This window comes from Trichinella spiralis (genome assembly GCF_000181795.1).
Source record: "Trichinella spiralis strain ISS 195 chromosome Unknown Scfld1, whole genome shotgun sequence".
NCBI classification, from domain to species: Eukaryota; Metazoa; Nematoda; class Enoplea; order Trichinellida; family Trichinellidae; genus Trichinella; species Trichinella spiralis.
The window spans coordinates 1,593,024-1,619,782 of NW_003526940.1; the positions used below are offsets into that span (position 1 = coordinate 1,593,024).

The following is a 26,759-nucleotide window of genomic DNA, read 5'->3' on the forward strand; positions in this document are numbered from 1 at the left end:
TTAATTTCGATAAGGTCATCTGATGACTGGTCAGTCCCAATCGGGGACCATAAACGGTCGACATATTTCAAATGACTTTTCAAAGTAACCGCCAGCTGCATTTCATTTCCCTTAAAGACATTTGATGATTATTAAATGACTCGTACTGGTGTAATAAATTCCCTCAGGCTTCACTGGTGTCAGTTAGTAAAAATCCCAAATGTCCTTTTTTTAATGAGAATCAATTTAAATGTTCACCTTGAAAAAAATGTAAATCATCACTTCACAAATAGAGTTCTGAGGCAATAGTCAATGACATGCTTCGGGAAATTTAGCCGATTTGAGATGATAAATACGAAGAAAAGCTGCTTGCGTGACCTTTACGCTTCAAGGAAATGTCATTTAAACCACTTGAGTACACGGAAATGCTTGTTCAACTGTGACCACTTAAATTCTTCAAAATGTACAATTCGTCTCACTTTTCAAAAACAAAAAACTACCTTCTCCCGTGTTGTTTTTTTTTATAAATAATTTTTTTTATTCTACATTAAGCTGAATCCGATACGCAAAAATGGAGTTCGGGCAGTTCGACAGAGGCAAACAATTCCAACGCATTTTCGATGACCACAGTGGACTCTTGCGCCGCCGAGAAGCCCAACGACGAGAACAGAACACCACCACCACCACCACCACCACCATCAAAACCTGCGCATTTCTATTCACACTCCGATCACGGATGTTATTCTGCCTGTGCGGTCTGTTCAAATACATATGACGATTTCACTCACAATTATTATAAAAAAATAGAGGTAAACAAATAAATAATACAAGCTAGATAACAGTTATTAAAATGTTTTATTTTTTTTTCAGATGAAATATCACCCTGATGATTATATGAAAAAGCAGGCTTCAATACAGCCGGGCATGCGTTCAATTCTCGTAGACTGGCTAATTGATGTTTCAAGTGAATTTAATTTGGATGAGCAGACGTTGCAGTTGGGCATATCCTTGACGGATCGTTTTCTATCCAAAATGGGATGCAACAAGAGCAAATTGCAATTAGTAGGCACGACCGCCCTGATGATCGCTTCGTATGGCCAATTGAATTTGAAAAAGTTATACCAAATTATGTTTTAAAATATATGTTTTTTTCCATTTTCCAGAAAATATGAGGAAATTTTCCCACCAAAACCGGTTGAATTCATTCAAATGACTGATGACAGTTACACGTTACAGCAAGCAATTCGACTGGAAAGAATTATGCTCAAAACTTGTGACTTTATGGTGAACGTACCGACGATACACACATTCCTTTCGCAGTACTTGTGCAAATTGGAGGCAAACACATCAACGCGGTGTTTAGCTTTGGTAAATGATTATTCAAAAAGAAAAAAAAATAATGTTTTTTACCGTCTTTCGATTGTATGCTTCTTTCTTTTCAGTACCTCAGTAATTTGGCTTTGATGGAATACAAATGTGTTCAGTATATGCCTAGTGAATTGGCTGCTGCATCTGCTGCACTTTCTTTCAAAATGTCCGGCGACAGCAGTATCGTAAGAAACACGATTTCATTTCATCAACAATTAATTAACTAATCACACTGTTCATGTTGGCAGGGCAAACGATTGGAAGCATGCAGTGGATACAACATGACAACGTTGAAACCAATCATGCGCTTATTACTGGTGCTGTATTCAAATGCTGCTTGGGGTGAACTTAAGGCGGCGAAAAATAAATATGAACAAAACTGTAAGTTTTTGATTGGATCTTTGTGAAATTTATATTTATTACATATATATATATATATATATATATATATATATATTTGTCTTTTCAGCCTCCACCATCACATATTCATGATGGGAAAGAATTCGATACAAAAGCTGTCTGTCTGCTGTCGCGTTGGTTGGTTTTTCAACAACAATATACCATTTTTGCACTGCCGCTCACTCACTCACTCACTGCCTTGAGTAACTTTCTCATGCGAATTTATGCTGTTCTTTTTAATTTTAGGCAACGATTGTGATTTTAACCTGGTAGATTATCAAAATTTGTGCAGTTTTATCATTTTCTTGCACAAATTTTAAATGTTACTGTTAAATGTAAAGACTCAGTTGACGAATAAAATTGTTTAAAGCATATTTTACGCGAAACAGGTATGAAAAGCAAAATCAATTAGTTAAAGAAACGTCAACCAACATAATATAATCTTCGTCACTTACCGGCTAAGCAGCGAACGTACTTTACAACAGAATTGTTATTTTGTAGGAAAATTTATCTTCTCGAATTCTTTACATTCCATTCTATCAACGATATCTAAACACAGAAAATTTCACACTTACGTAACTAAAAATAGATTTTAAAATTTTATGTATAAGGAATCCTTGGTTTGAAACTTTCACATACAAACAGCTGATAATGTGAAAAAAGTTACAACAACAAAATACTCAAGATTTAAACAACAACAATTTTATTTATTGAACATCATCAATTAGCGAAAATTACTCAGAAAGTATTATAGCATTTTCTTAAAAAAAATAAAACAAAATTCAATTAGAAAACCTTTAGTTTGCTGAACACCACCGAATACTGTGAAGTATCAGGAAAACTGATGGCTTCGTTTCAACTGCTATAACGAAAATATTTTTCAAAATTCAAATTCTTTTTTTTAATTATGAGAAAATATCAATACGTTACTGCACTACCACCAAACGCTCCATAGAATTTTTAATTAAAAGTGTACTGTAGTTTTGCAGTAATGCTAAATAAAAATGAAAATTGAGTACAAATTTGGAAAAATTAAAATTGTGATGTAATTAATAATAAAATTGCGATTTATCATGCTTTCTTTAAATTAAACATAATATTTCTTATTTTATAGCTGTTGGAACTTTGAAACTGTATGCAATTGATGAGTATATTTTTTTCATTATCATCTTGCTTCGAACAAATTAACAAATGGAGATGGCTATAATTTGGACAGAAAAACTGTCCGTGGTTTTCTTACATGTTAAATATGCTTTTACAAAATTGCTATTTTCATAAATTTCAAATTTGTAAGCACTGTCGACTGTATATTTCCGTTTTGAATATAATTAAATCCAGTGTAATGTATTCTCAAACTGAAAAAATTATTCATATGCTTTTTTTATTATGGTTCAGTAGAATTAGAACCAAGCCAGTTCAGTTCAACTGAACTATCGGCAGAATTATCGAAACTATTTTGTGTTTTTCCTTACAAAAATTAATGTGCATTTCCTCTTCTTTCATTTACATTCCTTTTTTAAACAAAATTCGAAAATTACATGAAAACTTTTAAAACAAATTTAGCTGCATTTCATTTTTTGTTAATAACGTTTTCCAGAAGTAAACAGAATATTTAAGAAATAAAATTATCCACTATTGAAATTCATATATGATAAATTGCATGTACCTTTAAGATCTGTATCTATTGTACTTACATTTTTATTACTGTACCTTCTTAATCAGGTTAAAGTATCATTTGTTTTTTTAATTTTCATTGCTTAATTCCAGTTAAAAATGATTGTATGTATTTACAATAGAGTTTTTATATCTTCATTTCAACAATTTTGAAATTTTTAGAGTTTCTGTGATTGCGTGTAGTTTTGAACAGTATATTCTATTCTGAAATGTTTTTAAAGTGAAATTAAAATTGTGTGTTAAATATATTTTTAGTTCAATTTTAGAAATTCATTGGAAAGTGGAGAATTAACATGCGAAGTGTTTAGAACTATTGTTATTTAGTTCAAATTGATTAAAGATGACTGAATTTTCCTTGTCGTCTAAAGCGACTTGTTTAATGATTCTGCACGCTGCAAAATACCCACATTGTTGCGTTAGTGGCATTCTGCTTGGTAAAAAGGATAAAAATGACCAAGTGGTTAATGTTGTTACTGTTATTCCGCTTTTTCATCGATGGCATCAGCTATCTGCAATGGCAGAAGTTGCCTTGATGCAAGTAATGAGCAGTTGCATTAAAACAGTTGAATTATGTTAAATTACAATTGAAACAAATTTTAAGATTAATATGATGATCAACGAATCACAACAGCAAATTGTTGGATATTATCAAGCAAACGAGTTGCTAAACGATGATTCGTAAATTTTCATTTATTGCTCTTTTGTGTTGATTGGTGATTTTTGTTTTGCTTTTAGTCTCGATGCCAGTGCCTTAAGATTTGGAGAAAAAATCCTCTCCTACTTCAATGATGCCGTTGTTGTTTTGGTAAAATGATTTTTAAAAAATTCAAATCTTTTTAATTAAAAATAAAAATACATTTTTAGTTGAAAAACAGCAGTTTGTTGAATTTTTCTAATGCAGGTTGTTTTAAAGCCTTCTCTTGGAATGGTAACAGTTGGAAAGTGAAAAGCCCTACGCAGTATGATATGCTTTTTTTAATTTTTCAAAGAATTTCGTCAGATTTATTTTTATTTAGATTTTACTTTGACAAAGTTTCCAAAATCCAAAGAGTCGTGGAAGCTTGTTTCGAAGCGAAACTTTATCGAACTTTGTGTGATTTCGATGATCACTTGGAGAATGTCGAATTCGATTTTACGAATTCAGAAATTGGTGATATGATTGATTCGATGTAACATATTTTATTATTAATTTAACGATGTTATTTATTTGGCAAAACAAGGCATAAGAAAATAAAAATTAATACATAGTTTGTTCGTGAAAATCCTAAGTTTGGCTTACCGTATCATTGCCTACTGCAATAAACATTGACTGAAAATTCTTTTAACTTTCCATAAAAATCATAATATAATTAATGTTTAATATTGTGTTAATCTGTATATATTTTTCCACATTTGAAACTTGTTTTATACATATACATATACATATACATATACAAAAAAGAATTAAGCAGTATCGATACCTTGACCTGCGATAAAACAAAGAAATGTATGCTGGAAATCACTATGCAGTTTAAACATGGAAAAAAAATTAAAACAGCATCGAATTTTGGACAAAAATGATTTATACGCATGATCATTGGACAAAACGATGAAATTAAAAAAATTTAATGGTAAACAAAAAAAATGTTGATCATGTTGAAAAATTTTCAGCGAATTCATGAAAAATGAAAATGATTTTGATCTATAAAATCACGAAGAATATAATTATTAAAATAAGAAATTTTGAAAATGGCCTGAACTTTTTGGACAAACAATGAAACAGAAATTTGTTAGGCTGAAATGAAAAGTTGGCAGAGTCAGTTGGAAGTTGTTATTCACACTAACATGATGTTAGATAAAATGCAATATTTTGTTGTTAGTTTAGTTTATTAATGTAAATTTATACTGATAAAATTGATTGTATTTTATTTAGATGGCTTTTCATTTGGGAACGTTTTGTTTAAATGTTTGTCACTAGAATCTGCTATAGAAGTGTTCAGTCGTGTTGTCATTCGAGATGATCATTTAAAGATAAAGTTAGACAACTTCAAAATTATGGAATCACTTGCTGTTTCAGTGAATGCTGAAATTTAAAATCATTAAAAAATATTCAATTATTTGAATAATTTAAATTTTTTTTTAATATAGTTGTGAAAAATTGGAAATTTATTGTAAATTCGTTCATCGTAGTTAAACTAGAAAATTGCTAGAACTAAAAACTGGAGAAAAGTACTAAGATTTTGGTTACAGAATCTTTAAATTTTCGTGCATCATGCAGTTTCCAATGAAAAATAACATTTGTCATTATAATCAATGAAATAATTTTCTTACTTTTTAAAATTATTTTCCTTCCATGCGAAGAATGATTATATTTTAATTTCACTCGGATTAGTGTAACTGTATGAACCGTAAGCGAGAAAAGTGTATGCTAGGCTGGAAGCTTAACTTCAGTTCCACAAGCTAATGACGCTGTTGATTTAATTCTTTCATTTCCTGCTACTCTAGGAATAGTGATCGATACATCTTACTACAAGCAGCCAGTGTCCATCAGCAAAATAAACAAGTTTATTTAATACTACAATGAGATATGCATCACAACATCACAGAGATGAAAAAGATAAGCACGCACTTATTTGCCGACGTGTTGGGCATAGATGATAAACATAAGAAATCGCTCACTACTACTGCTACTACTACTACTACTACTACTACTACTGCTACAATTGCTAACTCTGGTGAGAATGCTTTCGCCCATTGTTCCGGCTGAGTGCAAATTGGCACGATGCGCATGTGATTTTCATGACATCATAGCTAAATTATGAAAACCATATGATACAACTGTATTCTTCTTCTTCATCCATGCAAAACATAAAACACATGGTATATTTGTTAATTATCAGACAAATTAGTGCTTAAGGGTGATCAAAATTATAAATAGTAAAATTTTAAATTGATTGAAAATCTTTTCACTTGTGAAATTTTTTGTTTTTTATTATTTTATGTGTTTTATAAAAGACTGTTTCTTGTGATATTTATAAATACATATTATAAAATGAAATAAAATCATTATTGTAGGACATTGACTACTGACATTATTAATTTATTTGAAAATGTGCAAAATAATCAATTTCAAACGTAAATAACAATATATATCAACATGTTGGAAATTTTCATTTCGAATATTTTGTTCAAAACAACTGTAGCCCCAGTGGCGCAATTGGTTAGCGCGTCGTACTTATAAAGCAGTACAGATCTGCTAGCGATATGCGAAGGTTGTGAGTTCGATCCTCACCTGGGGCAAATCGTTTTCACTTTTACTTTTACGCATCATTTCACAATAAATGTTCCATATCGCATTCAAATACGCAATTTGTAAAATAATGCTCGACGACGAATAAAGCGTTGACATAATGTTTTGACAATTTCAAATATTCAAAGGTTTATTACTGTAGGCTTTTCTCAAGTGTGTAACAAGAAGTGGTTGATGTAAAAAAATTGATAACAACGAGTGAATAAACTTTTTCTTGCACAATTTTTGTTCATTTGGAGTCCAGTATTTGTTTTCCATTGAATGCTTCAATTTTTCAAACGCGTGCAAAAATTGAACTTGATTTTCTTTAATTTACAGTACGACATGTTTATTTACATATTCCACGTCGGCCGATGTCGGGTGATTTGTTTTCTGGTGATGGTAATAATAGTGTTCGGTGATTCCGCTGGTGGCACCGTTTCGAGTCTGAATGGTTGAAATTTTTTTCAAGTTCTCATGGAGACACTGCCGAGTGAAGTTTTGTTGTATATTTTCAACAAGTTGGAAGTTTTAGACCGACTCTCGTGCAGTTTGGTCTGTCGTCGTTGGTTCAATCTGTTGGGTGGGGAGTTGCGTTCGTTGACCAGCCTGGAATTGGTGTTCGTGGGCGACAAATGCGACGCAGAGCTCTACTTCGGCCCGTCCATGCACTTCGGTGCGGTGTGCTTGTCGATGAGCTTGTGCGCCTGCCAGTCGCACCGTCTCAGACGCCGGCAGTTGTTGGACATGGTGCTCGGAATTTCGGGTCAGTATCTGCGGTCGATCTTCATCGACGACCACATCCTCTCGAAAACCGAATACGCTCTGGATCCGGTGATTTTTCGTATGCTCTTCGACACTTGCCCCCATTTGGATACGTTGCACATGGACAATTTGACCGTGCCCGTCAACTGCCAATTGACTCTGTTCCGCATTGGTGAATTGAAACGGCTCCAGATTTTGCGCCTGGTCGACTGTCATCCCATGCATGTGTTCAACGATCGACTTCTGTTTTCCGTGATCAAGAACAACACTTTGCGCGAATTGACCGTCAGCGGTACGAGCTTTATTAGCGATTCGACCCTGGTTGCTTTGGGCAATTATTGTCCCCTGTTGCGCAGGCTCGACGTCACCGGCTGTTCGAGCCTCACTGCCGCCGGATTTGTCCAACTGTTCAGGAGACTGGTCACCAAGCAGCACGATATAGTCTACGTCAACGTCACCGGCGTGGGTTTGGACGGCCATTCGTTGAGATATTGGATGTGTCGCTCGACGCAGGACAATGACGACGCTGCCCACTCGGAAGAGTCGGACGTGCGCGAACACCTCCTCGCAATATCCGAAACACGAATGGGCACTGGTCATTCGGCTTGTTACATGCGCAGATGCACTTCTCCCAAGAAAACGTTGCTTCTTTACACGAATTAACCAAATTGCAGTTTGTCTGTTGTTTGTTATACGATGAAAAACTTTTTTTAAATCTTATTTATTTATTTTAACATGTATTATATATATATATATATATATACAAAAGCACATGTATACAGATATACATATTACACCTACATGTGTATTATACATTGTCAGTGAAATAAAACATATGTATCGTTTGTTTTGCTTTACAAGCCAAAACGGCCAGTACGATGTGGAGTACTTTTGGTGGGATCGACACGACCAGGCGTGGCAATTTTGGGGGTTTTCCATTGCGCACGAAGGGCAGCTTCTTGTTTGGCTTTTTGCTCGTCGATTTGTTGCTGTGCATCGCGCATTTCACGTTCCATAGTTTCCATATCTTTCAGTGCCCGAATACGATTTTCCTTAAATAATGAAAGTGTGTGTGCGTATGTGTGAAAGAGAGAAAATAGAAGTAATTAATTAATTATACTACTTACTTTTCGACTCGAACCAGATTCTTTAACTGTGTAAAACATGGGACCCAGTTCGGCCAACCAGTAGCCGTCGACCGCGGTCACGCACTGCATGTACTCTTTGGCGGTCATTACCAGCTCGTGGTAGACGACATAATCCGGCGTGTAGCCCATGCCGAACAGTGCACTGGTCGGATGCAAGAAACAAGGTATTCCAGTACGTAAATTGACATATTCTCCAATGCCTTTCAATCTGAAATGCATAGTCAATCAATCAATCAACCAATAATCAGCAGAAAACAAGCAAGTTTGCACCAACCTGGCCGCGTTGTGAAAATACGCCGAACAGATACACTTGCGAACAATATCCCAGTCGGTACCGCAGGATTGGATAGGCATTTTCTGCTGGTCCATGATGTCCTTCAATTGGGCCCGTATTTCGCGCACTTTGCGCATCGCTTTCACGTGGACAAAGTGGTCGGCGCACCAGCTGGCACTGTACCTGTGCACCCGCCACTGCTGGTACACGTTGAGCAGAGTCAAGTGGTCACTTTCGGGAACTTGGAATTTTTCCCGCTTCGCATCGCCGTCCTCTTCTCGACCCTTGGGTCGGTAGAATACCGACGGCACCGACAGCATGCTCACAACGGTCAGCACTTCTTCGCTGCAGCCCATTTCGCAGGCGACGATGAGCATTTTGGACAGGGTCGGGTCGAGCGGCAGTTCGATCATCCGGCGTCCGAGTTTGGTCAACTGGCCGGTGTTGTCCAGCGCGCCCAACGTCCACAACTGGTACATCGAGTTGAGTAGGTTGTCTTGGGGCGGTGCGTCCATGAAGTGGAATTTCAACAGATCGTCCACGCCGAGCGATTTCAACAACAACACCACGTTCGACAGGTTGGTCCGCTGAATCTCGGGTACGGTATTGGGCAGCAGTTCCTCTTCGTACTGGCGTTCCGTGTAGAGGCGGTAACATTGGCCGGGTCCGGTGCGGCCGGCTCGACCCGAACGCTGGTTCGCGCTCGCCTGGCTGATCGGGAACACTTGCAAAGCGTCCATGCCGATGCGCGGGTTGAACACCTTCAACTTGCAATAGCCGGGGTCGATGACGAACAGTATACCGTCCAACGTGAGCGACGTTTCGGCGATGTTGGTCGCCACGACGCACTTGCGACTGTTGTCAACGGCGCGGTGGAATATCCTCGCCTGCAGGTCGGCCGGCAATTGGGAATAGATTGGCAAAACGGACAACGGGGGCGCGTCGTCCAACTGGTCCAAACGTTGGGCAATCAAGGCGCAAGTCGCCTCGACCTCCTCCTGGCCGGGCATGAAGATGAGAATGTCGCCCGGCAACGGGGCACCCAAGTGGACGCTGACCGCCTGCTTGACGGCCGCTTGGACGTGGTCGTCGACCACCAGCTTGCTGTGGGACACTTGGACCGGGAACGTGCGGCCGGGTATGTTGAAGACGGGTACGTTGCCGAAAAAGTCGGCGAACTTGGCCGCATCCATGGTCGCCGACGTGACGATCAATTTCAAATCCCGACGCCTGGCCAGCACCTCTTTCAACAAGCCAAACAGCACGTCGGTGTTCAACGATCGCTCGTGGGCTTCGTCCATGATCACGACGCTGTAGTGGTCGAGATCCGGCTCGCGCAAACATTCGCGCAACAATATCCCGTCTGTCATGTATTTGAGCACCGTCGCCGGCGACGTGGCATCTTCGAAACGTATAGCGTAGCCGACCTGCTCGCCCAACGCCACGCCCATCTCGTCGGCAACCCGTCTGGCGACCGACATGGCCGCCACGCGCCTCGGCTGCGTGCAGCCGATCATCAAGCCCCGGTCCGCGTAGCCGTCTTCGAACAAATATTGGCTGAGTTGGGTGGTCTTGCCGCTGCCGGTCTCGCCGACCACCACCACAACGCTGTTTTCGCGGATGACGTTCAACAGCCGCTGTCGGACCGCGAACACCGGCAAAAATTCCCTCTGCTCTTTCAGGCTTTTTTTCTGCGTAAATTCCGACGCGCCACCGCCCGCGGTCCCATCGCCGGCCGACCCGGCACCGTCGTTATCCATGTGCTCGGCGAATCGATTTCTCGCCTTGTAATCGTCGGCAAAATCCGCCTCTGTTCCACCACCAACTTGCTGTGAATTTGAATCCGACTGCTGCTTGGTAATGCCCAACAAATTGCCCAACTGGGTACCGCCCAGTTGCCAGTGTTTCTCCTGGTCACGGCGTCGTTCCTCTTTTTCGCGCCACGCCCTGATCGCAGCGCTACCTTTGCGCGCTATGATCGCCATGTCGGACGTCGGATCACGGACCGGCACAACCGGCTCGGGTTGTTTGGTGAAGACGATTCGACCGTCCAAAAAGGGCGGCACCAAATTTTGCACCAACAAATTCACCCGACTTTCGGCATCCTCTTCCAACAAAAGTTCATCTTCTTCCAATTCCAACTTGTCGATGATACCGCTGCGAAACAGGCGGTTGTTTTCCCACTTTTCGTTGTCTTTTTTAATTTGCAACTGCCTAGCCGTCAACGGCTTTTTGTTCTTCTTCATTTTGTTCTGCTGCTGCTCTTCGAAATGTTCCTCTCTTCTTTTCCTGTACTCATCCGACACCCAGTAGAACGGATTGTGCTCTTCGTCCAAACACTCTTGCGCCTCTTCCATCGCATACCAGTCGCGATCCAGACGACGCTGTTCGTCTTCCCACTCTTCACGTTCCTGTGCACTGCTGAAAATTATCCGCCCCTCTTCCTCATCTTCTCGGTCGTCACGATACGAGCAACTGCCCGGATGTTGTCGACGCCAACGTTCGGTCTGGCTCATCTCCGACGAACTGGTCGGTCTGACCAGGCCTGGCGCCGGACTGTTCCATGGCAAATCTCGACTTCGGAATCGTCCACCGCTCTGCGCTCTGTACACCTCTTCGTCGTCCCAACGACATCGAGATGGCGTGAATGGAACCTTGAAAAGTGGCGTTGCCGGCTGCTGTGGTCTGCTTTTCCGTTTCGAAGACCAACCACAATTGTCGTCGTCGTCGTCAACGTCTTGTTCCCTTTTCACATCTCTACGATGACCACGTTTTGTCGCCTTCTTCGACGATGCCGCCAAACCACGCCCTTCATCGTGATTTCGTTTCTCTACCCAACTGAACAAACATTTATATTAGAGCAGTCAATAAATAATATAGACAATATGTGACGTCATAGGAAATGAATAAATCAAATTTCATAATTCAACAACTTCCTCTTTTCTACTTCCTACAAATTTATTTTCACTTTCACAAATCAACTATGACACATGCAACAATAACATCGTTTTACTTTGGATTTAAATTTCAAATAAACAAACAAACAAAAACTCACTTTGAAATACGACCACGAACACTGTCGGTCACGCCGCTTCCAAGATCTTCATCTGTTGATCGATAATGACGTTTGTCCATAATTCGTCTCACCTTTTCACGTTCCTCGACTTCTTTCCTCCTTTCGGCTCTTTTCGCTTCTGCCAATTTATCCAAACCCAACAGCGACACTTTCGGATCCAACGATTTGTTGTCCTCTTTCCTCTTTTTGATCACCAAACCACCGCCAGTCTGCTTGCTCCCTTCGAGACGATGCAACGAACGATCATCGTCCCCAATTACCGCCTTACTGTCTTCATCTTCCATTGCTACTCTAAAAATGACGCTTCAAACAAAAAAAAGAAGAAAAAGAAGAATTGTTCAAAAGTACATTCGTGATCTGGATTATTTCATCCAAAATGTCTGTGTTCAATTGAAAACGAAATCAAACGGAATAAACCACACGAATAAATTTATTCTCAAATGATGAATGATAAAAAGAAGAAAAAACAAAAACGTTACCTTTGTAAAAAGGCACCGAATTTGCATTTGTATACGTACAAATTTCCTCTTCTTCGTACAAATAAAAAGTCATGAAAAAATAATGATAATTGTTTTACAACCAACAGTATTTTTTTACATTTCATAAGCCCGTCTTCTGAAAGAAAAAAATCGCATTCCAATAAATATTTCATCTTCGGCTACTCATGCAAAGCTTTGCGTGTCAACGCACAGAATACTGGTTTTAAAAAGCAAAATGAAAGAAAAAACTGAACTGAATAATCATTATCCATCAATAGCTTCGAAGATGAATTATATAAATGTAATGATAGGCTAAATGCAGCTAATAACAGGCGCAGCAATTGTAAAACAAAAAAGAAACCCGTTTTATAAAGTTCCATCTCGACGTCGTCGTCTTGGTAAAGTAGAATAAGCGGGAGGCTGAACTCCGGTTGCTTGGGCTCTTCGTCTTGTCGTCATTGTCCGTGTTCGCTCAAGAGAAGAAGAATCTTCTCCAATAGTATCTTTTCCACTGCCTTCGTACAAATAATCAAATTCCTCTTCGACAAGCTGATTACCGTCGTCGTAATAGCCAGTCCATACGCGCTCTTTTACACTGTCACTGTCCGTCTGATTGAAATCTCTAGCACTGGTCAAATCGCCCACGCTGTAACTCTTGCGCAGTTGATTTACAAGATGCTCTTGTCCTGAAGAGAAATTTTCCTATTGGAAAACGAGCACAACAATTTCACATTTCAAAAAATCACCTTTCAAAGCAACACTGGCAACCACTTCACGAGCGTAGAGCATTCCACGCGTGCCCAGTTTCACCAGCGTTGTATAGCCTTGATGTTTCGCTTGACTTAAATATTCTTCAATGTCCTTTTCATGTCTTTCCAAAATAGGATGTATAAACTTTCTATAAAGAACGGTCGAACCACGGGTATACGGCAACATAAGCCACAAAATAAACCACATTTTCATTTCATAATAAAACGGCAACCATATGCCGAGAAAAATATCTGCCAACGTTTCCAAGTTCAAAAAAACAGCAAAAACAATCCAATACATCATCCATTTCACATGTTCGCGGCCGTTTTTCGATTTCAACGCTTTAAACGACCGATAGGCAGGGTACAAACCGCCGCAAAGCAAAGTCAATACCCGACAAAGTAGAACTGAAAGCATGTAATTCAACAGCAGCACCTGAAACAAACAACTTTCGATAACTTTCCAAATAAGACAACAATGTCAAATGCGACAGTCAATTAGCACACATTCTAATCTTCACCTAAATCTTGAAATGAATTGAATAAAAAGTAAAAATTAACTTTCAACAAATGACGCTTTTCAACAAATAATATGCCCTAATAACAATGGAAAAAAACATTTCAACAACATTTTAAAATCAAAGCAAAAACAAAACAATCTGCACAAATTATTCAAATTCCAAATCTACACAACAGTGATAACATCTTTACCAGACTTTGACTTATCAGGTGAAACGGTCTGGTTACATAAAAAGTATTTCAATTCAAATTTAACGACAAAAGCCAGTTCCTTTCATTCAGTAATGTTCACCGTAAACAGCATACAGTAAGAAATGAAACCTATAAGCAAGATCAATAAAACAACCAATAAATGCAATCGTTCAAAATAATATTAAAAAAAATATTTTCAACCTTTATTTTACTCATTCACATATATAATTTATAAATATTATTGCAGTGCAATTTTAAAAATATAAATAGCCACACATTTCTTAATTTCATATTATTTACAAGTAAAATGTGGCTAATTTGAAAACTGAAAATTTACAAATACTCGAAATGAAATCAACATTGATATTAGAAAATGAATATCATTGCAGAATTGAAAATTTTTCACATCCAGAAATTCTTCTGAAAGTTGACACTAAATTTCATATCAAATGTCGCAATATATTTTTACTTTCAACAAATAACAATATCAGAAAACCACGTTTATTATTTCTAGCATTGTCGAATTAAACGTATTTTAATTCAATAAACTGTAACTAAACTAAACTAAACTAAACTAAAGCAGGGAAAATTACAGTAAAATAACAAAAATAAGTAGTAGCAACAATGAACATTGCGATACAATGATGCCAAAAACATCACAACCTGCTTTCTTTCTTTTTTGCATTTCCTAAATGGCTAAGTTTCATTGAAAATTTCTCTTCTCTGGAAATTTTATTCTCCTTGGCAGCGGTCGAACTTTTTCCATTGGTAATACTTGCAGCTGATCGTCGAACGTATCTTTTACTTTTTTCCGAATTGTCAACTGTTAAATTTGTCTTATCGTTAATTTCTGTGGAGCAACTTTTCATCCCATGTGAAGGTTTGTTCAAAATTTTGCTTTCCACTTTTGCATTCGTCCTCACATTGCCAACTTCTTTGAATTCTTTTTTCAAAACAGCTACTCTTTCAACTTTCTTTGGTTCAGTACGATTTTTTGCATTTAATTTCAATTTCAGTTTTTCCACCTGCATAAATAAAATCAGTAAAAATTTCCTTTATATGAAAAAATTAATACCTCGTTTTGTAGTCCTTTTATTTCAAAATCTTTGCTTTTCAGTTTTAAATTTAATTCACAAACTTGTTTATTCAAATGTACAATTTTTTCATATTTTTCTGATTTTCTCGATACAACATCTGAGGAAGATAGCTTTGGCTCAACTTTCGTTTTCTCTGTTTCTCTCGAACAACATTTCAATTCTTCTTCATTTGTCCATACACAAGCTATATAAAATGTTGTAAAATATTTCAAGTTAAAAAATTCCTCTTTAACATAAACTAGCTCACCATCTTTATGTTGTACAAAAGTCATAACTGCTTCATCACTCCTGGACTTAGTATCCAGCCCAGCTGCTAAATACATGAAGATGAGAAATTAAAAAGAAAAAAATTTACACTTTTACAATTTTCAAGTTCAGAAAGGGTAACTTCGTTGCGTTTGTCGTCTGCCATACGTGCCATCTGTATTTCGAGTTCTACAATGAACACAACATAACTAAAAGAAACAAAAGCTCGACTGTTTCCAATAAGAGAACCACCTACCACGATGACTGCTTTGAAGCTGCTCTATTTTCAAATAAAGATGTTTCAGAGTATATTTTCTGTCATTTACCAGGTTTCGCATCTGGTCCGCAATTTTCCTATTCCAAAGCTTATCATGTTCAGCGAGGAACATTCGAAACCAACTCACTGGCATGCATTCATCGTTGGATTTGTCGAAGAAGCTTAAGTATAAATTGCTATGTGATGATCCTAGAAATCAACAAATATGCAAAAGTGAAAATAGACAGAAATTATTTCACTAAACAAACCCGCTGAGCATAATTCAGTGCTATCTAAAAAACACTTATCCAAAGGTGGAGAGAGCAATGTACTACGTTCAGCTGATTCCAAAATATTGCTACTTTCACAAGCTAAAATAAGTATCATTTCAGTTCAAACATTTTCAGTTAAAAATATGCTTATATTTGAAATGTGCAAAAGTAAAATAAGAAAATTCAATCTAAACTCAATATTATTAACTTAAAAAAACTGCCGTTGCTTACATATAATTCAATTAAACATTCGAAAACATCAATTATACATTTTGCTATAATAAGAATTTTGATATGGATAAAATAATTTTGCTTATAATCATGTACATAAATTTTCTTACAAATTTCACTGTTATTTTCCATTTCACAACTGAGATTTTCCATGTTCACGAAAACCCGTACCATCGAAGATATACAAGTGACATACTGTATATATATAAATTAGGTCAGGTTGAACAGTATTTATAGAGGCTGAAATTAAATTAAATTTGAACTAAATCTAGAAAATATCTACATAATTATTTAAAATGTGATTTTTAAAGCTAATGTTTTACTGGTTGCTAATTTTTGAAACCTTTATAAAAATGACAAATATTTGCATGATATTTTATTTAAAAATAAGAAAATTATTCTAAATTTGCTTAAAAAAATTATTCTACGAGATTAATTGCTAAAATTCGTTTGCTTATATGTATGTTAAGAAAAATGAGAAAAATTTAATACGCATCTGTACGATCGCAGTTGCAAATGTATGTTTGAGTCTACATTGCAGTTTTATGTTTTGCATTTATTTGAAAAATTACTTTATTTAATAATTAATATTTATCATTTAAACATCAGCAGCATTATTTTATTACATAAATCATTTTACTTGAAACAGAAGAATTACATGAATGTTTATTTAAAATGTATTTTAAAAAATAACAAATATATTTTATACATTATTAAATGTAAGGATAAAGCAATCAATATGTTTCATCCATAAATATAAATGTATAAATATAGAAATTATAAATGTTTATTTGCACAGTAAAAATTAAACTTGACGATATTATTCATACTGTATTGTTTTCTCCAGCTGGTTGCACACAGTCTTGTGACCTGCCTAGAAATAGCTTTTAACATATTTGAGGAGTGTGAAAATGAAGTGGCAATATAAAACTGAGAATGCTTTTGACAAGCGTCATGCTGAAGGCGAAAAAATTCGAAAGAAATATCCAGATCGTATTCCGGTATGGCATTGTCTATAGTAGTTTTTTTATCCATTTAGTCACACATGTAGAAACTGCTTAAAATACTAATTCTAGTTATGCTGCCAGGCAGCACTGTTATTTTGTTTATGTTTTATGTAAATTTATATGAAAATTTCTACTTAATGAAAAGTTTGCTTAATTTTTCTTTTTGCAAAACAAAATTTCACTTTCACCAGTAAAATGGCAGTTTGTGTTTGTGGCAGGTTTGATGTTTTCAATTTTAAGCGCAGTGAAATGTTTGCATTAACCCAAATTCATGTTTGCTTTATGATATTGTTAATTCTTACTCATTATGTCATAACTGCGTTGCAAGTTCTCATTTTGCAATTGATTATATTTGGTAAAGTTCTTAAATTAATAGCTTATTATATTTTTCTTTTATGATGATGAGAATCTTATATTTTTTAGTTTGGTTTTTGATTGCAACTGACCGAAGTGTGATTTTTCATATAGATTTAAAAAATTTTTTAATTAATGCAATTAAAAGTGAAAATAAAATATAAATGTTTCAATAAAATGTAAAACAGTAATCTGAAATAACTTATTGAAGTGCATTTTTATATTTTTGTTATAATTTGAATGTAATAATGAATTAAATTGGGTTATTAAACTAGTATTGTCTAAATAATTTAGCATTTCGTTAATATTTTGCAAGTTGTTTGTAGTGTTAAGTTAGTTGTTTTCTGCTTCCAATAACCAGTTTTTTTTATTATAATTTTTATTCTTTTAATTCTTTTGACTTTTGACATTTGATAGTAAGTTTTTTTTAATTGGAGACATTGATATTGTTCCATTTGATATGCAGATTCATTAAAAAAGTGAAAGTGCTAAAGAAAAGAATTGAAATTTGTTATAAAAAAAATTTGTTAATTATTATGCTGATATTGTTTTTATTGTGTAACTTGTTTTTCAAATAGTTGTTATTAAAAAAATATATTTTCCATTAATTTACAGCTGTGATGGAAAGTTTCTTCTTTTTGATCACCCGTTGTGAGTATAGTTTGAACTGATTTATATTCAATGAAATAGGTAATTGTGGAAAGAGCTCCAAAGTGTGGACTGAAAGATCTCGACAAGAAGAAATATTTGGTTCCATCGGATTTGACAGTTGGGCAGTTTTATTTTCTGATTCGGAAGCGCATTCTTCTGCGACCAGAAGAGGGTTTGTTTTTCTTTGTAAACAACATGATTCCGCCGACCGCTACTACCATGGGTCAATTGTATCAAGTATATGATTTTTTGATGAAAACTTAAATCAGCTTCTGCTTTGTATATTTATACGATATTTTTTGTTTAGGATCATCATGAAGAGGACTTGTTTCTGTACATTGCTTACAGTGATGAAAGCGTTTACGGATGTTTGATCCGTTCCGTGCTGAAGTGCTGGAGTCGTCAGGATTTGATTCCAAAGAAAATGTTTTCCACCATCCGTGTTTTGTAACTTCATTAAGCAGTATTTTTTTAATGATTTTTTTATATAGTTTTGTTTTTTCTTAATTTTTATTACTTATAGTGAGTAATGAATGCTGCAACTCTGTTTTTGTACATTTTTCACAACTGTCTACTTTTTCTTTACGAATGTTCCTGATCAAGAGAGACGGAACATTCTTTGGTAAAAGTTGTGCATATAACATGAGCTTTTTTGCAACTTTTTTTTACTGCTTACTGTTGTGTCAGTGGGTTTGCACAGTCTGGGAAATGGTTTACTTTGTGTGTATATGTTTTTAATGTATATTTTCTGACTTGCAATTTGCATGGAAAGGTGATATCACAGATTTGGTGAGCGTGGCGCCAGTTAGTAAAATAAATTTGTAAAGTTTTGTCTAAGATTTTTTTGTTTCCAGAACAAACAAAAAAAGCAAAAAAATATTTAATTTTCAAGTAACAATCAAAAATAAAGATATTGTAATTGAAGGCGAATTTTGTTATTTTCTTGTGTTGTTTGAACATTCTCATTATCCTGATCATCATCATCATCAGCTTTCAAAATTGTGGTATATTTTTCATTTCAATATGTCAAAACAAGTAAAGCGTTATAAATCAATTATTATCACATAATTGAAGTTGATTTTTCATTGTCGCTGTCTTTTTCTTCACCTACTCGAAATTGCCTGACTCTAGCTTTGGTTGAAAAGTATGCGTTACAGTACAGACGATAAAGCAATCTGTACAAGTAGATTTGCATTGTTTGTTAAAGTAATTTAAATTTCTCGCGTGGGACCAAAAAAGCAACTTACCTTGGTAATAGAGCAGATACGATTATTAGAGCAACCGTTTCCCAGTAATAGCATTTTTGAGTAATTATTTCAGCGACGAAATATGGTGGATCAGGATTGCAGCATTTCACCGATAGGAAGTTGTACAATAATGCGAAACCGTAAAAAACAACTATAGAGCCGAAGATAACAAAGATCATCCAAAAAGTCTAAAAAAATTAACATATTTATTGACAGGTTAGATTTGCTCGACTGCATGTTCTTTCAATGGTGGATTATTTTAATCAGTTTGATTGCATTATATTCGGAGTGAATTTCAAATAAGAAGCTTTAATTAAATGTAAAAGCATGAAATTACTTACAAGATGTTGAACTTCTGAAAGGAGATGAATTTGACTGCAAACTAGCAACGAAGAGAAACTCACAAATCCAATCACGCACATGTTTGCGTCAGTTTGATCGGCAGTCTGAAATAATTGAATTAGAAACAGAAAGACTAATTTCATACTGTAAAAACGTATTCCAAACTGTGAACTAAAAGAAGAAATAATTTACCAAAAAAATAATTATAAAAATGGCAAAACTTTGCCAAGCTGCATCGATCATGTTGATCCAAAAGTTTTTCTTTTTGTAAACCTGAAAAACATTCTTCTGTAAATAGTATTTTGCTTTGTTTATTCAAATATAATTTCTACTTCATTTTTTCTACCCAAACGATACAGTTGCGGATATTTGATCAACGTTTCTGCATCGACGTCGCGTTCAATAATGCCGAAGAACAACGGTGGTACTGCGGTGAATAAAACATTGTATAATTGAAGATATACTGGATCGACCAACGACTGTGCACTGAATCCGCAAACGAACTGGTACCACAGTAAGAGGAAAACTAATATCTAAATTTAAATTTAAATTTAAATCAACTATCATAATTGCTGATTTGAAAACGAATCCACTTTTCAAATTTAATTATCAAAGAAAGAACAATGTAATGCTTACGGCATTTTTGTAAAAGAAATAAAGAACAATTCTAGAAAGCCGATCGTAACACCAGTGACCGTGCACTAGTAGCAGTCTTTGCAACATGGCAAACTTGGGTATGGCAAAATCGCTGGCCATCACTGCTTGCATACCTTCTTGACCAGATATGCCCACACCGATGTCAGCGCACTTCAGCATCGGCACATCATTGGCACCATCTCCAACTGCCAATGTTTGACAACGCATTACAGACTTTAAAAGTTTCGCAATAGCACCCTGGATGAAAAATGCAAGCTGCAAAAATTTATTTGTGCCAGTGTCAATGGCTTACTTTTTGATTCGGTGATGTTCGACAACAAATCATCGATGTGCACTGTGATGCTAATGTTATAAAACACTTTTGTGTTTCTTTTTTTAAAAAAAAATTCATCGTACGACCGTCTATTACAAGACCAATCGCTTGCTTAGTTGAATTTTTAGCATCTCTGGCACGATTCAAAGCTGCCTGAAGTGATTTTTCAGCTTCATTCTGATAAATAAGTCGAATAAAAGACAAGTACAATTAATGTTAATTTCTTCTATTATTGTTATTATTATTATTATTACAAATTAGTTACTTCAGTTTTGGCTGTAAGAGTGATCAATTCAGTTTCTGAAGTGAACAGTTTCGATGCATATGCAATATTGACTGCCGTTTCCATTTTATCTCCAGTCAACACCCAAACTTTTATACCAGCTTCTCTTAATGCTTGTATGCATTCGGGAACGTCGTTTTGCAAACGATCTTCTATTGCCGTAACGCCCAACAGTTGTAAATTTTGTTCAATCTGCTCGCACCAAAAATCGATCTGCTCGTTTCGATCAATATCTGATTGTACTGTTTCAGCTTTACTGTATCCTTCCAGCCATTGATTGTATTCTTCGTTGCTCAGACGACGCATTGCAAAGCACAAGGTGCGCAATCCCTCTTTGCTGTACATTTCCAAATGTCGTTCACATTCAGCAATATTGAACTGGCCAATTTCACTGTTTCTGTAATCTTCGGACAACAGATTCATCACTGTAGAATCGGCGCCTTTAGTGTACAGTACAAGCTGATCGGGTGTGGTCATTTTTCTGGCAATAATCGACATTCGCGATCGTTTTGCGGTAAATGCCAGCACTTGTAAAATTTCATAAACATCCACTTGCTTATTTGGCAACTGCACGCAGGTACGAGTGCCTTGACGCCTCGCGAGTCGCATACCGTACGCTGCGGCAGCGTGCACCAATGCCAACTCGTCTGGACTTTCAGATTCATAAATTGGATTACGGTAACACGAGACGGTCGATCTCGGCTTGGGCTTCAACAGCGGAGGTAGACGAAAAACTGGCAAATCGAGCAGCTTTTTCAAAGTTTGATACGAATGGCATTTCGGCGGCTCTTTGTTTAAACAGCTCAAAGTCACCTCACTTCCGGTGAAACTTTCCTCCTCAGCACTGTCGGGTGAAAGCTTCTTGTTGCTGGTGGATTTTTCATCTTTACCATCAGTATCGTTCGCTTGTTGTCTGGCTTTCTTTTTGAAAATGTTCACATTTTTCGCTGCAATCAGATCGCTGAGAGAGAACAACGGCGTGCTGATTGGACTTCGCAGGAATGTCGTGGAATTGATTGACTTTGGCTTCTTCTTTGGTGATGATTCATTTTTTGCACTGTTGGTGATTTTTGCCGGCCATGTCGGCTCGGTGGACAGCGGCAACTGTTCGATCGCCCATCGGTCAACCAAATTCTGATCACGTATAACAATTTCTCGGCCCGTCGCAGTGTTGTAGTTGCTTTGCGCGTTCACAACTACCGTATTACAGATGGCCATGTTGACGAAGAAATGATAAATTGTTTCGTATTCAGAATTGCGCAAATCGAGATTGTTCTGATCGATTGGCTTCTGAAACAGCGAATGCAGCGTGGTCAGAAGTTCTACATTCGGTTCGATGTTTTTGGCCAACGTTCGACCAGATCTCGCCTGGCGGTTGTCCACGTTCGAATGCTTTTCTCCGACAGCGTAATCTGTACCACCAATCGTGCAACGCTTGAATACCATCAAATTTTCAGTCAACGTTCCAGTCTTATCTGACAGTACGTATTCAATTTGACCAAGATCTTCAGGAATGTTCAACGCTCGACACTGCACCGATTGATTGGAAGCGGAATCGTGCAATTGTCTATCTTGACCAATTGCATAAATTTGACCAAGTTTAATAAATTCCAAACTGACGTACAATGAGATTGGAATCATTGCCTATGAAAATAAAAATAAAAATATTAACTTTACCATCTTCTTTGATCTACAAATAATACCTGCAAAATTATAATAAATGTCCAAAATATTACGAATGAATCTGCTACAGCAGTGGAAGGGCTGACGTAAAACTCGTTCAGAAAGGGAATTTGTGAAAAATCGTGAAATGATGACAACCACAGATAACAACCTAAATAATTGGTGAAAAGTATTTAATATAATAAAAATATTAATAAATGCAGTGCAAATATATTTACCGAGAGCACAAAAGAAGCAAATAATTAACAGCAGTAATACACAAGCCGCAATATCAGAGTTCATCATTCTTTCCAATTTACTTTGCTTATACCGAGTATTGGAATTGTTGAGCATTACTTTCGTTTCCCGTCCTTACAGTATGTGTTTTAAAATAAAAAGAATATTATTATATTAATATTGGAATATTATCATTGAAAAAAAAGCACCTGCATAAACAACAATGCCTTCTACAAAGTCAGTATTGCGCAACTCTGTGCCACGAAGAAGTAAATTGCGAGAACTTAGAGGCTGTTTGGTACCATCCGTATTAAATCTGCAAATATAAAAGAAAAATCATTCGAAAAAAGTTGAAAATTTTGTTCATTTAAAAGTAAATTTACAAAAATCCGTGAAATTTGTAAAGCTGACTATTGGGATGTTCACAGTGGATTGAATTGCAAAACGAGTTGGGTGAAAATTTATTTTTCTAAAAAAATTAACATGAAAAGATGATAAAAATTTGACTGCAAATTTGTCTACTTGGCCATTTGTATTAGTAGGGACGACGACAACACGCTGTTTCAAGCTGTTCTCACCATCGATGTTAGCCGTTTCAATGTAACAAACACCGGCTGAATCTGCACTATTTAACAATAAAATATCTGCAGGGACAACTTCATTGCATGACAAAAAAATTATATCTCCAACAGTTACACTTTCCCAAACGGAAGATTTGTATTGTTTTGTAATTCTTAAAATTTATTAATAATATGAAAGTAAATTATAATAATAGCAATAATTTTTGCTGTTTGTCGTTGTTGTCGCTGTAAATGTTGTTATATCAAAGCAGCTTACCCATCAAAAATCTTGCACGTTCTGTGATTAATCTGTTTGTCTAATTTGAAACGACGACGATCTTCATACAAATCTTTCATAGCTGTGATAGACAAAACGAACAGTATTGGTGTTAAACCGATAAATTTACCATAAGCTTCTACCTGAAAAAAGTTTTTGTTTGTTTGTTTGTTTGCCTATTCGATAGTTGCGTTACCTGAGGTACCCAGTTGAGCAATGCAATGAACAAAAAATACAAATTTGCCAATCTGTGAAATTGTTCGAACAAATTTTTCGGCAAAAATGTGATCAACGTGTATTTTGTCGTTTTCACTTTATTGTTGGCGTAATGTCGATTCGGAATTTGTTTAGCTTCTTCTTTTATGTAAATGTGATTGGGAATCACCGTCCTGTATCTACAAACAATATCCATACTTTATTCCAATAGATTTTAAAATTTTTTTGAAAAAAAGTGAAAAATACTCTGGGTAGGTTTTTTTACTCCGTATGCATGCAAGCGAGCGTTTGAGTAGATGTTTCAAACAAGCCGGCAACCAGCAACAGTGTTCAATTGAAGAAGAATCATATTCTTCTTTGTTGTAATTATCATTTTCAGTTTTCACAAAAGACAACGCAGGAAAGTTCCAGTTGAACATGCCACTGTAAAAATTTTCTGTCATTTCGCGGTTGAAAAGTTGAATAATTTTTCAAATCATACGCTTGTAAACTTGCAATTTAAGTGCAACGGGGTGTATTTTATGAAATAAATTTCATTTTTAAATGAGATACCCTTTTTGCATATGCAATACTTGATTTTTGAAATAGGTTAAAGAAGAAATTTAAATATATCTTGAAATAATATATTTTCTTATGTGAAAAGACATAAAATGAAATAAATGAACAAGTGATGTAAAAGGTGATTTACAAGTAGAGGCAAATAAAAGACGAACTAGAATTAAAGTAAACATGCGACTTGAATACTGATTAAAATAAAAAGTATAACGCAATTGAAATTTGGAATATTTCAATTTTGAGCATATGCTAAATATTTTAAAATGAAATCAACTATCAGCAATTAATAATTAAGAAGAGTATTATTTTTCGAAAACTGAACAAATATTTTAATTAAATTTAATTTCATCATATACAATTATTATTGATAGCAATATTTGATGATCAAATCAATGAAAATTACCATTTCATGATTAGATTAGAGAAGAAAGGGAAAATGATAACGAAGAAAGAGAGAGCGTGGAAGTGAAAAGAATAGAAGTAGGAAAGAATGAATAGAAAAATCAGAATCACATCTAGCCAGCCTTCAGTGTCGCACAAATTGGTGCAACTTTTCGTACAGGGTCAAAATTTTTATTTGATTTGCACTTCTTTATTGACAGTTGTCACAGATGACGCTTACATAATCTGTTTTTGATAGCATGCTGTTGTTGTTGTTGTCGTTGCTGCTGCTGCTATTGTCATTTGTCTGTCATAAAATTTGCTTGGAAGAAGAAAAGCAAAAGCATCCTATTCTGCTGCTTTTATGCTAAAAGCTGGTCAATTTATTGTTTTGTTGTTTTGTTTTTCACTCTTATGCATATTGTACATATTCAATAAAACTTTTCATAGATCAAGATTAATCTATATCGAAGAAGCTGAAAATTAATACAAGCTTTCTATTTCGAATGGTAAAATTTCTTGTTGAAATATTCAACATTTAACTTTTGTTCATGGTGAAAACAAAACCAAGAACCAAGACAATCAATTGTATCCGATCAAAAGACAGATAAGATCAATTTTTAACACAATTCTTTTAGCTTTTTCTCGAAAAACTAAATTATTGAAAAGACCGTATTATTTATTAAAAATTTTATATTCAAAAATGATCAATTTAGAAAAATTTATACTTGACAACAAATTTTTTTACAAAATTTATACTTTTTGCCGCTGAAACCGATCAAATACACCTTTATATAATTAATAATTTTACTCCATCTTGTACTTTAAAATTATACGTTTGTCAGACTGATCAACAACAAGCCAAATCATGCAAAAATTATTGAATCACCAAGTAAATAAAGCATAACTATACATGCGCATGTGATGCAATGAAAGAAGAATCATTTTTTCTATTATTAAACAAGTTGGAATAGGGTTTGCATTAATAATAATGAATAATATTTCTCACTAGTTTCAACTGCTTTTTATTTGCCAACAATCTTTTTTATCATAAAAGTTGCTTATAAAGCTGTTCAAGCAGTATGAGAAAAACAAAATCAACTTATAAAAGTAAGCACGCCCACCATCAACAAAATCATTTATGACACTGCTTTTTCAGCAGATTATCTAAATTTTGTTGGTTTTAATCATTATAAAAAGATACAACACGAAATACAAAAAACGAATAAAAAAACTAACATGGAGAACGCAAATAAATGATGCGATTACTGAATTTGGAAAAAAAATCAACGTTTTGCAAGGGTGTTAAATTTTACAAATTTATCATAGCTTTAACTAAATTTGAAAAGTTGTTTAATTGGATAATCAACTGCTATCTATGAATTAAGTCTGCAAAATTTATATAAAATAGCAATTTTAGATGAAATCAGTTGTAAGTAAATATGAAACTTTTGAAAATAATTTTAGCAAATTTTTGAAATTTTGATAATAATAAAAAGGCGGTTTCAAAAAGTGTACAAATTATTTATTTGATGTCTCTTAAAGTGATTTGATGAAATCATTTTATGAATGAAAATGCTTTGAATATCTTTTTTGAAAGTTATCATTGAAATAAAAAAATAACATTTAAATTTTGTTTTAACGGATTTTAAATTAATATGAAAGTCCGTATGCAGGTGCAATTTTCATAATTCACTGATTTCATGTTTTATATTCATAATTGAATTTATTGCTCTTTGTAAATAAAAAAACGCATCTATGATAATTTTTATGTTAATATGAAATTTAAATCAGCAGAACGTATTGCGTTTTTTCAGCAGTTTTTTTATTTTAATAAAAATATTTCTACAGTAACTTTTAGTATAAATATATACGAGAAATTATAAATTAAGTTCAAAATTATTTAAATTTTAAAAGCATTTATTTATTTATTCACATCCATTGTCAACTCATACAATGTTTACTTGATAGGCTGTTTTTTTTTCAAAAAAATTCTATTCGAACATTCTTGAATTAAAATTTTCA

General features: G+C 35.2%; 5 protein-coding genes and 1 non-coding gene across 6 annotated transcripts; 3 read left to right on the forward strand and 3 right to left on the reverse strand.

Moving 5' to 3' along the window:
• Nucleotides 1–849: 849 nt before the first annotated feature.
• Nucleotides 850–2,934, forward strand: Tsp_07511 (G2/mitotic-specific cyclin-A). Its single transcript, XM_003381768.1, has 5 exons — nucleotides 850–1,094; nucleotides 1,143–1,347; nucleotides 1,422–1,532; nucleotides 1,596–1,728; nucleotides 2,861–2,934. The coding sequence occupies exons 1-5, from the start codon at nucleotides 850–852 to the stop codon at nucleotides 2,932–2,934; spliced, it is 768 nt and encodes a 255-aa protein (XP_003381816.1).
• Nucleotides 2,935–3,760: 826 nt separating this feature from the next.
• Tsp_07510 (neighbor of COX4) lies at nucleotides 3,761–4,102 on the forward strand. The gene is made up of 2 exons (XM_003381769.1): nucleotides 3,761–3,958; nucleotides 4,022–4,102. The coding sequence occupies exons 1-2, from the start codon at nucleotides 3,761–3,763 to the stop codon at nucleotides 4,100–4,102; spliced, it is 279 nt and encodes a 92-aa protein (XP_003381817.1).
• Nucleotides 4,103–6,601: 2,499 nt separating this feature from the next.
• Nucleotides 6,602–6,699, forward strand: Tsp_07509. Its single transcript has one exon. It is a non-coding gene; the product is annotated as a tRNA-Ile (tRNA).
• Nucleotides 6,700–7,219: 520 nt separating this feature from the next.
• Tsp_07508 (conserved hypothetical protein) lies at nucleotides 7,220–12,235 on the reverse strand. Its single transcript, XM_003381770.1, has 5 exons — nucleotides 11,931–12,235; nucleotides 8,876–11,713; nucleotides 8,581–8,809; nucleotides 8,312–8,505; nucleotides 7,220–8,132 (listed from the first exon to the last, which is right to left on the reverse strand). Exons 1-5 carry the CDS (start codon nucleotides 12,233–12,235, stop codon nucleotides 7,220–7,222), a joined length of 4,479 nt encoding a protein of 1,492 aa, XP_003381818.1.
• A 561-nt stretch (nucleotides 12,236–12,796) lies between these two features.
• On the reverse strand, nucleotides 12,797–17,027 carry Tsp_07507 (receptor expression-enhancing protein 4). The gene is made up of 11 exons (XM_003381771.1): nucleotides 16,823–17,027; nucleotides 16,158–16,232; nucleotides 15,759–15,860; nucleotides 15,490–15,699; nucleotides 15,345–15,422; nucleotides 15,235–15,300; nucleotides 14,966–15,171; nucleotides 14,554–14,915; nucleotides 13,891–13,918; nucleotides 13,177–13,615; nucleotides 12,797–13,116 (listed from the first exon to the last, which is right to left on the reverse strand). The coding sequence occupies exons 1-11, from the start codon at nucleotides 17,025–17,027 to the stop codon at nucleotides 12,797–12,799; spliced, it is 2,091 nt and encodes a 696-aa protein (XP_003381819.1).
• A 2,037-nt stretch (nucleotides 17,028–19,064) lies between these two features.
• On the reverse strand, nucleotides 19,065–25,037 carry Tsp_07506 (phospholipid-translocating P-type ATPase, flippase). Its single transcript, XM_003381772.1, has 18 exons — nucleotides 24,976–25,037; nucleotides 24,045–24,221; nucleotides 23,779–23,977; nucleotides 23,583–23,725; nucleotides 23,268–23,478; nucleotides 23,129–23,214; nucleotides 22,955–23,061; nucleotides 22,748–22,879; nucleotides 22,583–22,680; nucleotides 22,519–22,536; nucleotides 20,829–22,490; nucleotides 20,543–20,740; nucleotides 20,257–20,505; nucleotides 19,940–20,126; nucleotides 19,748–19,764; nucleotides 19,593–19,697; nucleotides 19,252–19,439; nucleotides 19,065–19,179 (listed from the first exon to the last, which is right to left on the reverse strand). The coding sequence occupies exons 1-18, from the start codon at nucleotides 25,035–25,037 to the stop codon at nucleotides 19,065–19,067; spliced, it is 3,954 nt and encodes a 1,317-aa protein (XP_003381820.1).
• Nucleotides 25,038–26,759: the final 1,722 nt, after the last annotated feature.